Here is an 11,137-nt window from a genome sequence, read left to right as displayed (position 1 = left end):
CGCCCACTGGCCCGCCCCCTGACGCAATCGGACGCTGCGTCATGACGTAATGTTATCCTGGGCGCTTTCCCGGGCTCGGGCGGGTCACGTGGGCTGCTTTTGGCGCGAAAGCTGGTGGCGGCCGGAGCTGCGGAGCGGAGCGCGGCGCGGCGATGGCGGTGAGCGCGCGGCGGCGGGGCTCGCGGGGACACCGGCCGGGCCGCGGGGGTGGCGTGCGAGCGCCGAGACGGCGGGGTGGAGGCCGCGTGTCGCCTCTGTGCGGCCGGCCCGGGGTGGGGACGCCGGGAGGGGGGTCGGTCCCCTCTGTCCCCCTGACTTGCAAGACCCGCGTGGTGATGGGGACCCGCGCTGCTCGATTCCGCCTGGGGACACCCGCGTCCCCGTGGTCCTCCCTAAGCCCGACCTTCCCGGCCCCTTTCATTTTCCACTCCGCGCACCTTTTGGGCGCCATCTGTATACCTGGCGTGGCGTGCACAAGTTAGGCGCGGGGCCACCACCTCTTTCTGCACTTTTTTTTTTTTTTCTGATTCTGGGGACCGAACCCAGGGGGCACGTAACCACCAAGCCCTGTCCCCAGCCCTTTTTTTAAAAAAGAAAAATTTGAGACAGGATCTCCCTAAGTCACCTAGTGCCTTCCCCGATGGCTGAGGCTGGCCTCCAGTGTGCAATCCTCCTGTCTCAGCCTCCCGAGCCGCTGGAATGATTGGCGCTGCACTTCTTCACGGGAATGTTTTTCATGAAGAAAATGGAGGGTCACGGGAGTGATCCCCCGTGTTGGGGGGGGTTGTGACAGTTGTTTCCCAACTGTCACTTGAGATATTTGCTCAGTGGAGAGCAGGCAGGCAGCGTGGCATGGCAAGTGCAAAGGTCCTGAGGTTGCAACTCGGGTGTTGGATGGCGGCATCTTCTTTTGCAGGAATCATCCGAGTCTCTTTCCCTGGCGTCCAGTCCTGCCCGGCGACGGAGAGGCAATGACCCCCTGACCTCCAGCCCTGGGCGGAGCTCCCGGAGGACCGATGCCCTGACCTCCAGCCCTGGCCGCGACCTGCCTCCCTTTGAGGATGAGTCTGAGGGGCTGCTGGGCACCGAGGGGCCCATGGAGGAAGAGGAGGATGGGGAGGAGCTTATTGGAGATGGCATGGAGAGGTACCTTCATGGCGGGCTCTGGGCTTGGTGGCAGGGAGCCTGTTTGTCCTGGTGACCTCGCTGAGGGTGCTGGAAAGTTCTGGGTCAGGTGTCTTCTCGCCTTTCAGAACAGCTGGGTCCAGGGTGTGGGGGTGGGGGACAAGTTCAAGAGTCACAGGGCCCCTCCGAGACAGGGTCTCGCTGAGTTGCTCAGGGCCTCGCTGAGTGGTTGAGGCTGGCCTCCAACTTGTGATCCTCCTGCCTCAGCCTCCCAAGCCGCTGGGATGACAGGCGGGCGGTTTTCCGACCTGGAGGTGGTGGGCTGGGGTTTCTGAGCCTCATGGGGCAGCTCCAGACCTTGGGTGCGGTTTCGGGGTGGGGGGTGGTCACCGACTGGTTCCATTTGGGGGCTCTCTCAGGGACTACCGGGCCATCCCAGAGCTGGATGCCTACGAGACCGAGGGACTGGCCCTGGATGACGAGGACGTGGAGGAGCTGACCGCCAGCCAGAGGGAGGCCGCTGAGCGGGTCATGCGGCAGCGAGACCGGGAGGCCGGCCGGGGCCTGGGGCGCATGCGCAGGGGGCTGCTGTACGGTAGGTCAGGTTGTGCACTGTGGGAGGGGCGGGGCCACGCAGGGGACCGGCCTCATCGGCCGTTGTCTGGGGCCTTGGCAGACAGCGACGAGGAGGACGATGAGCGCCCTGCGCGCAAGAGGCGCCAGGTGGAGCGCGCCACGGAGGAGGGCGAGGAGGATGAGGAGATGATCGAGAGCATCGAGAACCTGGAGGACCTCAAGGGCCACTCGGTGCGCGAGTGGGTGAGCATGGCCGGCCCGCGGCTGGAGATCCACCACCGCTTCAAGAACTTCCTGCGCACGCACGTGGACGGCCACGGGCACAACGTGTTCAAGGAGCGCATCAGCGACATGTGCAAAGGTACGGGGGCAGGTCGGGCGCAGAGCTGGGCTTTTCTTTTGGGTGCCAGGGATTGAACCCAGGGTCCCTCGAGCCCTGAGCCCCCGTCCCCAGCCCTTTCTATATTTTACCGAGAGACAGGGTCCCCCTGAGCTGCTTAGGGTCTTAAGTGGCTGAAGCTGGCCTCCACTTTGCGATCCTCCTGCCTCAGCCTCCCGAGCTACTAGTTTCCTTTCCAGCCTTGGTCCCACTGGGGAGCTGGGAATGGGGGAGGTGTCACTTATCGGGGTCCCACAGCCACCTTCAGGGGAGGCTTTCTGGCTGGATGGCGACACTGGGGGCGGGTGAGCTTCCTGGGCCGTGAGCCGAGCGTCCCCCTTGTCACCTGCAGAGAACAAGGAGAGCCTGGTGGTCAACTACGAGGACCTGGCGGCCCGCGAGCACGTCCTGGCCTACTTCCTGCCAGAGGCGCCCGCCGAGTTGCTGCAGATCTTCGACGAGGCGGCCCTGGAGGTGGTGCTGGCCATGTACCCCAAGTACGACCGCATCGCCAGCCACATCCACGTCCGCATTTCCCACCTGCCCCTGGTGGAGGAGCTGCGCTCCCTGAGGTGACTTGGGGAGGGGACCCTGGGATCCAGGGCGGTCATGACCGCAGGGTGCTCAGGTGGGGTGGGTGTGGCGCACCAGGTGCCACGCGCCTCAGCCTCCCATCCTGCCCTCTAACGCGACTCTGGCCTCCCCTCCCGGCCTCTCATGCGCCTCGGCCTCTCCCCCAGGCAGCTGCACCTCAACCAGCTCATCCGCACCAGCGGCGTGGTGACCAGCTGCACGGGCGTCCTGCCCCAGCTCAGCATGGTCAAGTACAATTGCAACAAGTGCAACTTCGTCCTCGGTCCCTTCTGCCAGTCCCAGAACCAGGAGGTTAAGCCGGGCTCCTGTCCCGAGTGCCAGTCCGCCGGGCCCTTCGAGGTCAACATGGAACAGGTGAGAGGCCCCGGGCCTGCCCGCGTGGGCAGGGTGTAGCCTCAGGGTGACCACACCGCATTTATTTTATTTAGAGACAGCATCTCGCTAAGTTGCTCAGGGCCTTGCTAAGTGGCTGAGGCTAGCCTCCACCTTGAGATCCTCCTGCCTCAGCCTCTAGAGCCGCTAGGATTTCTGTTTCCTACCGAGGGTGCCCAGCTCCCCTTCCCTGCCTGTCCACTGTCGGGCTTGGCTACTCCTTTCTCGCGGTTCTGCAGTTCCTACAAGTTGTCCAAGCTGGACTCACCTGGCCAGGAAGTGCCCGGAAGGTTCTAGAACTTATGCCTCTGACTGCCCACAGCCAAAGACCCGCTGTGGGAAGGCCCAAGCCGGTCTTGCCCAGGGGCCTCCCCAGGTCTGCCGGCCTTCCCTGGGGTCCTCACGGGTCCCTCCCTTCCCCTGAGTCTCTTGCCCATGGGTAGGTTCAGACCCCACTTCCTGGGAACCCAGAATGTGCATCTTCTGAAGCCCCGTGAAGCAGGTGGCTCCACTCTCCTGAGGGAGAAATAGGTGTTCAGAGAAGTGACCGGCTGAGGAGACCACCCAGCCAAGTGGCCTGGAGGATCCGAGCTCAAGCAAAAATGCTGATCCGAGTTTTATGCTTTCAACTTTCTTAATTCGTTGCCAGCTGTTACTGTAACAAAATACCTGAGATAACCGAGTTATAATGCGGAAAGGTTTATTTTAGCTGAAAGTCGAGAACTTTGTGTGCATGGCTGGCTGGTCCTGTCACTTGGGGGCTTTATTGACACTTGCTGACCTTGGCATGGCTCCAGGGGCTCCGTATCCATGCCTTGATTTAATCCATGTTTTGAGTTTTGGGTTTCAATATGATCATCCCTATTCTGCTGTGAAGGCACAGAGAGAGGGATTCACTTGCCCAAGATGACACAGCTTAGGTCCCAGCACCAGAATATGAACCCAAGTCGCCAATAGAGGGCGTTCTCGGGGGATGGTGGCCCTGCAGGTCCATGCTGCAGCCTACTGGGCCCCAGTGGGCTCATTCCTTGGCGACTTTGGGGTTCTGTTTCCTTCTCTGGAGGTAGAAACAGTCAGGCTGCCTGTTCTCAGTCCTGTGGGTTCAGTCAGGTTCAGGCGACGGGAAAAGGGACGCTTTAGGGACAGGAAAGTCTTGTCCGTGGGGAGAACGAACCCCAGGATTTCCTCTGTGTCCCTCGCAGACCATCTATCAGAACTACCAGCGCATCCGCATCCAGGAGAGTCCGGGCAAAGTGGCCGCAGGCCGGCTGCCCCGCTCCAAGGACGCCATTCTCCTCGCCGATCTGGTGGACAGCTGCAAGCCGGGGGACGAGATCGTAAGTGGCCAGGCGCCGAGGTCCAGAGGGAACTAGTGTGAGCCACCACACCTGTTGGGGGGCGGTCAGCGGCCTGAGATGAGGTCCTGAGTCCTGGGGGCAAAGAGGTTTTCCTGCTTGCGATGGATTGTGTATTTGTCAGCTTTCGTTGCTGTGACAAAACAACCGAGATAATCAACGTATAAGGAAAAAAAGGTTCATGGTGATTTCTGAGGTCTCGGCGTCAGGGTTGCTTGACCCTGTCCCCTTTGGGGCCTGTATTGAAGCAGAACACAGGAAGCCCCCCCGGAAAGCAGAGAGGGGAGGAATTTGGGTCAGGGTTCCTGGGGTCAGAGGTCAAGGTCACGCCCCCTGTGACTGAACTTCACTTCTGGCAGGCCAAGCCCAGAGAGTGGAGGCAGGGAGACCAGAGGGAGGTCACAGCTCCATCCTGGGGCCCCCTGACCACTTGCCTCTATTCGTCCCCAGGAGCTGACCGGCATCTACCACAACAACTACGACGGGTCCCTCAACACCGCCCACGGCTTCCCCGTCTTTGCCACCGTCATCCTGGCCAACCACGTGGCCAAGAAGGACAACAAGGTGGCTGTCGGGGAGCTGACGGACGAGGACGTGAAGATGATCACCAGCCTCTCCAAGGACCAGCAGATCGGGGAGAAGGCAGGTGGCAGCGGGGACACCGGGCTTGGTGTGGCCAAACTTGAGCAGCTTTGATATTGAGCACTGGCAGTGGGATCAGCAGTAGGACTTCCCTGTGCCCTGGATCAGGGTTCCTGGGGTCAGAGGTCAAGGTCACCTTCTGTGACACCCGGGTCAGCAGGCACCTCTGCAGAAACGGAGACGCTTGCCTTTCACATCTTACTTAGAGACAGGATCTCGCTGAGTTGCTCAACGCTTTGTGGAGGCTGGCCTCCCAACTTGTGGTCCTCCTGCTTCGGCCTCCCGAGTCACTGGGGTCTCAGGGGCGCCTGGCAGTATCCCTCCTTTGTAGACCAGAATGAAACCAGAGTCTTGTTAGGATTAAATGAGATGATCCTCGGGAAGTGCAGGCCCAAGATGGGACTGGGCCCCAGGACCTGTTACCTCTTGGAGGATCTTGGTCAGGGCGTAGGGTAGACGTCCGGCTGCACTGGTCGCTTGGTTGAAGAGAAGCTGAGCCTGGGCGTCCGTCCTGCGTGGCAAGCAGAGAGCTGGCGAGACATTACCTCATCCCGGGAGGCGAGAGGGGCTGGGTGGGACCGTGTCGGGGACCGGCCACCTCTGCAGCCCAGTGACACCCGGGCAGTCCCCAGGCAGAGGAATTATCGAAGGAGAATCGCCGACTGTCCACGGGCCTCGTTTCCCCCAAAACAGCCCCCAAACTCCTGGGCTGAGGGTCTCCTCCGTGCCCATGTCCTTCATGAACAAGCTGAGACACAGGAGTGGAATACGTCACCCTGGGTGACAGTGTGAGGGACAAGGCAGTGTCTCCAGGTGCAGAGCCTGGCAGGGCGGGGGGGCTGTGGAGGTTGAGAACAAATCCATGTACATATAGCTGGGCATGGTGTCCCACACCTGTCACCCCAGCGGCTTGGGAGGCTGAGGCAGGAGGATCGCAAGGTGGAGGCCAGTCTCAGCCACTTAGTGAGGCCCTGAGCCACTCAGCGAGACCCTGTCTCTCAATAAAATAGAAAAAGGGCTGGGGACGGGGCTCAGGGGTTAAGTGCCCCTGGGTTCAACCTCTGGTTACCCCCACCCCCAAAAAAGGGTAGTGACTCTTTTCCTTCTGAGGGGTCCGTGCTGGGCTCTGTTCACCTGCGTGTCCCCTACTCTCCTCAGGTCTTTGCCAGTATCGCCCCCTCCATCTACGGGCACGAGGACATCAAGAGGGGCCTGGCCCTGGCGCTGTTTGGTGGGGAGCCCAAGAACCCAGGTAAGCACCCTGGGGTCCCACGTGCCTCCCCTGGTGGCTCTCTGTAGTGGCTCGTTTTCTTTTTCTTTTTTTTCCCATAAAAGAACTAAAATCAGCCAGGTGCAGTGTCATCCCAGGGGCTCGGGAGGCTGAGGCAGGAGGATCGCAAGGTGGAGGCCAGCCTCAGCCACTCAGGGAGACCCTGTCTCTCAATAAAATACAAAATAGGGCTGGGGACGGGTCTCAGGGGTGGAGCACTTGCTTGGCTCAGGGTTCAGTCCCCAGGTCACCCAAAGAAAGTATCTGGGAAGATCTAATGCGTAGGTTTGGGGAGGGTTGGGGGACGATCCAGCCCTGTCCTGTGGTCCTCGCCCACCTGTCCACCCCTGTCTCTCTCTCTAGGCGGGAAACACAAAGTGCGGGGTGACATCAACGTACTCCTGTGTGGGGACCCTGGGACGGCAAAGTCTCAGTTCCTGAAATACATCGAGAAGGTGTCCAGCCGCGCCATCTTCACCACGGGGCAGGGGGCCTCGGCTGTGGGCCTCACGGCCTACGTCCAGCGGCATCCGGTCAGCAGAGAGTGGACTTTGGAAGCTGGGGCCCTGGTTCTGGCGGACCGAGGAGTGTGTCTCATCGATGAGTTTGACAAGGTGGGTCCCAGGATATGGGGACAGCAGGGTCCAAGAACTGGATATATATATATTTTTTTCCTGGTTCCAGGGATTGAACCCAGGGTCCCTTGACCCCTGAGCCCCATCCCCAGCCCTATTTTGCATTTTATTTAGAGACAGGGTCTCACTGAGTGGCTCAGGGCCTTGCTAATTGGCTGAGGTCGGCCTCCACCTTGTGATCCTCCTGCCTCAGCCTCCCGGGCCTCTGTGTCTCCCACAGATGAATGACCAGGACAGGACCAGTATCCACGAGGCTATGGAGCAACAGAGCATCTCCATCTCCAAGGCCGGGATTGTCACCTCCCTGCAGGCCCGCTGTACCGTCATCGCCGCCGCCAACCCCATTGGTAAGCTGAGAGACATCGTCTCGCCGAGTGGCTGAGGCTGGCCTCCAACTTGCGATCCTCCTGCCTCAGCCTCCGAGCCCTTGTGGTGATAACAGACGTGTGCCACCGTGCCCGGTCCTTCCCTCGCGTCTTGCTCTGACGTGTCCTTCCTGGGGAACGGCTTTCTGCCGCACCGTGGGCTCTTTGGGGCTCGGCTCTAAGAATCCCTTTACTGTCTCCTGATGCAGAGCAGATGGCAGGCACCAGGCAGCCATTTGGGGGCTGGGAGCAGCTTTCCCAGGTGGGGAGCGGGGTGGGGTCCTGCATGCCGACCAGGGCTCCTCTGGGTTTCAGGTGGCCGCTACGACCCCTCACTGACCTTCTCGGAGAACGTGGACCTCACGGAGCCCATCATTTCCCGCTTCGACGTCCTGTGTGTGGTGAGGGACACGGTGGACCCTGTCCAGGTACAGCCTGAGGCCCAGCCTCGTCCCCTTGTCCCCAAGTTGTCCTGATGTCTCCTTGCTTCACATCTACTCCCCCGTCCCCAGTGCCCTTCACAGTCCTCCGCCTGTTCCTGTGTCCCCTGCTCCTCTCTGCTCCCGTCCCTCGCGTCCAGGGACTGCTGTCCCTGGGGTTGGTCATCTGGCTTTCCATCTTCTGCCCACTGAGGCCAGAACCATGGGTCTGATCACACCTGTCCCCAGCCCACCGCAGCCCCTGCACTCGCCTCAGAGAGGACTCCACGGTCCTCCCGGCCCCTGCCAGGCCCTGGTCCCTCCCTGACCATCTGCCTCCCCAGCCACCTCAATACCAGGGGCCCTCGATCCCTGAGCCCCGTCCCCAGCTCCTTTTTCTATTTTATTGAGAGTCAGGGCCTCCCTAAGTTGCTCAGGGCCTCGCTAAGTGGCTGAGGCTGGCCTCCACCTTGTGATCCTCCTGCCTCAGCCTCCCAAATTGCTAGATTACAGGCTGGTGCCGTAATTTGTTCTGAAATGGGGGCTTGCTGGGCTGGCCGGGCTGGTCCCACACTCCTGGGCCAGAGCACTTCTGTGAAGCTGTCCCTGTCGGGGTGTGGCATTGTGTCCCACCTAGAGAGTGTTGATAGCTTCTCTCTCAGCAGGCAGTGGGCTCTGGGAGGACTTTGTCAGGTTTGGCATCGTGTTCTGGGCTCTGAAAACTGTCTGGAGACAATATAAGAGCATATGGCCCACACGTGACATCCCAGTGGCTCAGGAGGCTGGGGCAGGAGGATCGCAAGTTGGAGGCCAGCCTCAGCCACTGAGCAAGGCCCTGAGCCACTCAGCGAGACCCTGTCTCTAAATAAAATACAAAAAGGGCTGGGGACGGGGATCACGGGGTAGGCGCCCCTGGGTTCCATCCCTGGGACCAAAAAATTAAACATCGTGGGCAGGACGTGTGTGACCCACCGTGCTCAGGGCCTGTCCCCACTACCGTAGGATGAGATGCTGGCCCGCTTCGTGGTGGGCAGCCATGTGCGTCACCACCCCAGCAACAAGGAGGATGGGAGGCTGGTCAATGGCAGCGCCCCGGAGCCCGCCATGCCCAACACGTACGGCGTGGAGCCACTGCCCCAGGAGGTACTCAAGAAGTACATCATCTACGCCAAGGAGAAGGTGCACCCCAAGCTCAACCAGATGGACCAGGACAAGGTGGCCAAGATGTACAGCGACCTGAGGAAGGAGTCCATGGTGAGCACTCGGGCTGCCGCTGTGTGCAGGCCGGTCCTCCCAGCGGCTCGGGAGGCTGAGGCAGGAGGATGGCAAGGTGGAGGCCAGCCTCAGCCACTCAGCAAGACCCTGTCTCCAAATAAAAAAAATAAAAGGGCTGGGGACAGGGCTCCGGGGTGGCAGCACCCTGGGGTCCGGCCCCCCCGGGGGCCCAACGTTAGCACCAAGCGGGAGGCACAGAGGCCCCTGGAGTGGACCAGTTTGCGGTTGGAAGAGGCCCTGAGGTCACTCAGCAGCTCCTTCCGCCCTGGCTGAGCCTGCCCTGTCCTCCCCCCCCACAGGCCACGGGCAGCATCCCCATCACCGTGCGTCACATTGAGTCCATGATCCGCATGGCGGAGGCCCACGCGCGCATCCACCTGCGGAACTACGTGATCGAGGACGACGTCAACATGGCCATCCGCGTAATGCTGGAGAGCTTCATCGACACGCAGAAGTTCAGCGTCATGCGCAGCATGAGGAAGGTGGGCACCGTCCCAGCCCGTGCACCCCCGTGCAGCGTGGCCGGAAGCAGGCCCGGGGGCTCTGGTCTGCCTCCCACACGGTCAGGAGGCTGAGGCAGGAGGATCCCAAGGTGGAGGCCGGCCTCTACAATTTAGCGAGACCCTAAGCAACTGAGCAAGACTGTCTCAAGAGAGCAGAGCCGGGGAATGGCCGGGCGGGTGTCCCACCTGGGCGTGGCCCTGAGCCTCACCTGGCTGTTGGGAGCTTTGGAGGGGGCGGGGCAGGGAGCCACCAGAAATGGTCCCCCCTGGGTGGTGTCTGACCTGTCCTTCCTCCTGCAGACCTTTGCCCGGTATCTTTCCTTCCGTCGCGACAACAACGAGCTGCTGCTCTTCATATTGAAGCAGTTGGTGGCAGAGCAGGTGACGTATCAGCGTAACCGCTTTGGAGCCCAGCAGGACACCATCGAAGTGCCCGAGAAGGACTTGGTGGACAAGGTACGGGCTCCCGTGGGAGGTTGGGGCCGGGGCTTGGGCTCCCTGGGGAGCCATCTGTCATCCTCGGGGGCTTGGCGGAGGCTGGCCTCCAACTCACGATCCTCCTGCCTCGGCCTCCCGAGCTGCGAGGATTCTGGACATCGCCTCTTCCGGGGGGCCCCTTAAGTCCACTGACTCGCACACTTGGCCTTTATCCCCCACCCCCGTTAGGCTCGGCAGATCAACATCCACAACCTCTCTGCCTTCTACAACAGTGACCTTTTCAGTATAAACAAGTTCAGCCTCGACGTGAAGCGGAAATTGATCTTGCAACAGTTCTGAGGTCCCCCCTCCCGGGGGCCACCTGGAGAGGGACTCCCGGATGACACTGTATTCGGGGAAACCGAGCGCTCAGTCACTTTGTGCTTTGTGGACGTGAAACCCAAACTCCTGGGAGACTCAGTGGGTTGGGGTTAGGGATGGCGGAGGGATGTCTAACGTCACCGGTGGTATTTATTTTTCTGGCCTCACTTTTTTGCTTCAGGAACACTTTAGGGGGTGGGGGGGGTACCAGGGATTGAACTCGGGGGAACCCTCGACCACTGAGTGACATCCCCAGCCCAATCGGGTATTTTATTTAGAGGTGGTCACAGTCGCTTCGTGTCTTTTGCTGAGGCTGGCCTCCACCTTGAGATCCTCCTGCCTCAAGCCTCCCGAGTCGCTGAGATACTGGGCATGCACCACGGCGCCCGTCAGATCTTTTAAGTGGAAACTTTTGACTGCTTAGATACCTACCCGTGGTACCTCCTGTCTGCACATTTTTTCTGGAATTCTGTCCTGTTGTAGAAGGACTCACAGCTCCGTGCCTGTGATTCCTGTGATAGTGTGGCTTCTGTCCCTCGACTGGGGGACATGAGGAATCTGCCACGGGACACATGGATTGTTCACTTTTACTCCTATATTAATTAATAGGATTCTTCTCCGCAATGCTTTGTACGTAATTTTTTTTGTAGTTCAGATTTTTAATAAAGTTGAGTGAAATTGAAGCCTTGGTATCTATTTGCCTCAATTCTTTTATTTTTTCTTCTTTTTTTGGTCCCAGGGATGGAACCCGGGGGGAGCTTAACCCCTGAGCCCCGTCCCCAGCCCTTTTTATATTTTATCTAGAGACAGGGTCTCGCTGAGTGGCTTA

The 11,137-nt window shown here is 60.3% G+C and overlaps 1 protein-coding gene across 1 annotated transcript; it reads left to right on the top strand.

Annotated features, from left to right (window-relative positions):
* The first annotated feature begins 55 nt into the window (after window positions 1-55).
* On the top strand, window positions 56-10,922 carry MCM2 (minichromosome maintenance complex component 2). The gene is made up of 16 exons (XM_081276143.1): window positions 56-158; window positions 917-1,146; window positions 1,545-1,720; window positions 1,802-2,062; window positions 2,433-2,652; window positions 2,821-3,028; window positions 4,249-4,383; window positions 4,852-5,043; window positions 6,202-6,295; window positions 6,677-6,927; window positions 7,169-7,295; window positions 7,629-7,741; window positions 8,735-8,986; window positions 9,307-9,489; window positions 9,811-9,966; window positions 10,177-10,922. Exons 1-16 carry the CDS (start codon window positions 153-155, stop codon window positions 10,285-10,287), a joined length of 2,715 nt encoding a protein of 904 aa, XP_081132269.1. The 5' UTR covers window positions 56-152; the 3' UTR covers window positions 10,288-10,922.
* The last annotated feature ends 215 nt before the right edge of the window (window positions 10,923-11,137 follow it).

Source organism: Spermophilus citellus, assembly GCF_964194105.1.
Source record: "Spermophilus citellus genome assembly, chromosome: 19".
In the NCBI taxonomy this organism is placed as follows: Eukaryota; Metazoa; Chordata; class Mammalia; order Rodentia; family Sciuridae; genus Spermophilus; species Spermophilus citellus.
Note: the sequence above shows the minus strand (reverse complement) of the source record. Positions and strands in the feature narration are given on the sequence as shown.

Coding starts and splice junctions, on each gene's coding strand:
- MCM2 (XM_081276143.1), top strand. Junction 1,147..1,544: donor ATTGGAGATGGCATGGAGAG/GTACCTTCATGG, acceptor GGGCTCTCTCAG/GGACTACCGGGCCATCCCAG. Junction 8,987..9,306: donor ACCTGAGGAAGGAGTCCATG/GTGAGCACTCGG, acceptor CCCCCCCCACAG/GCCACGGGCAGCATCCCCAT.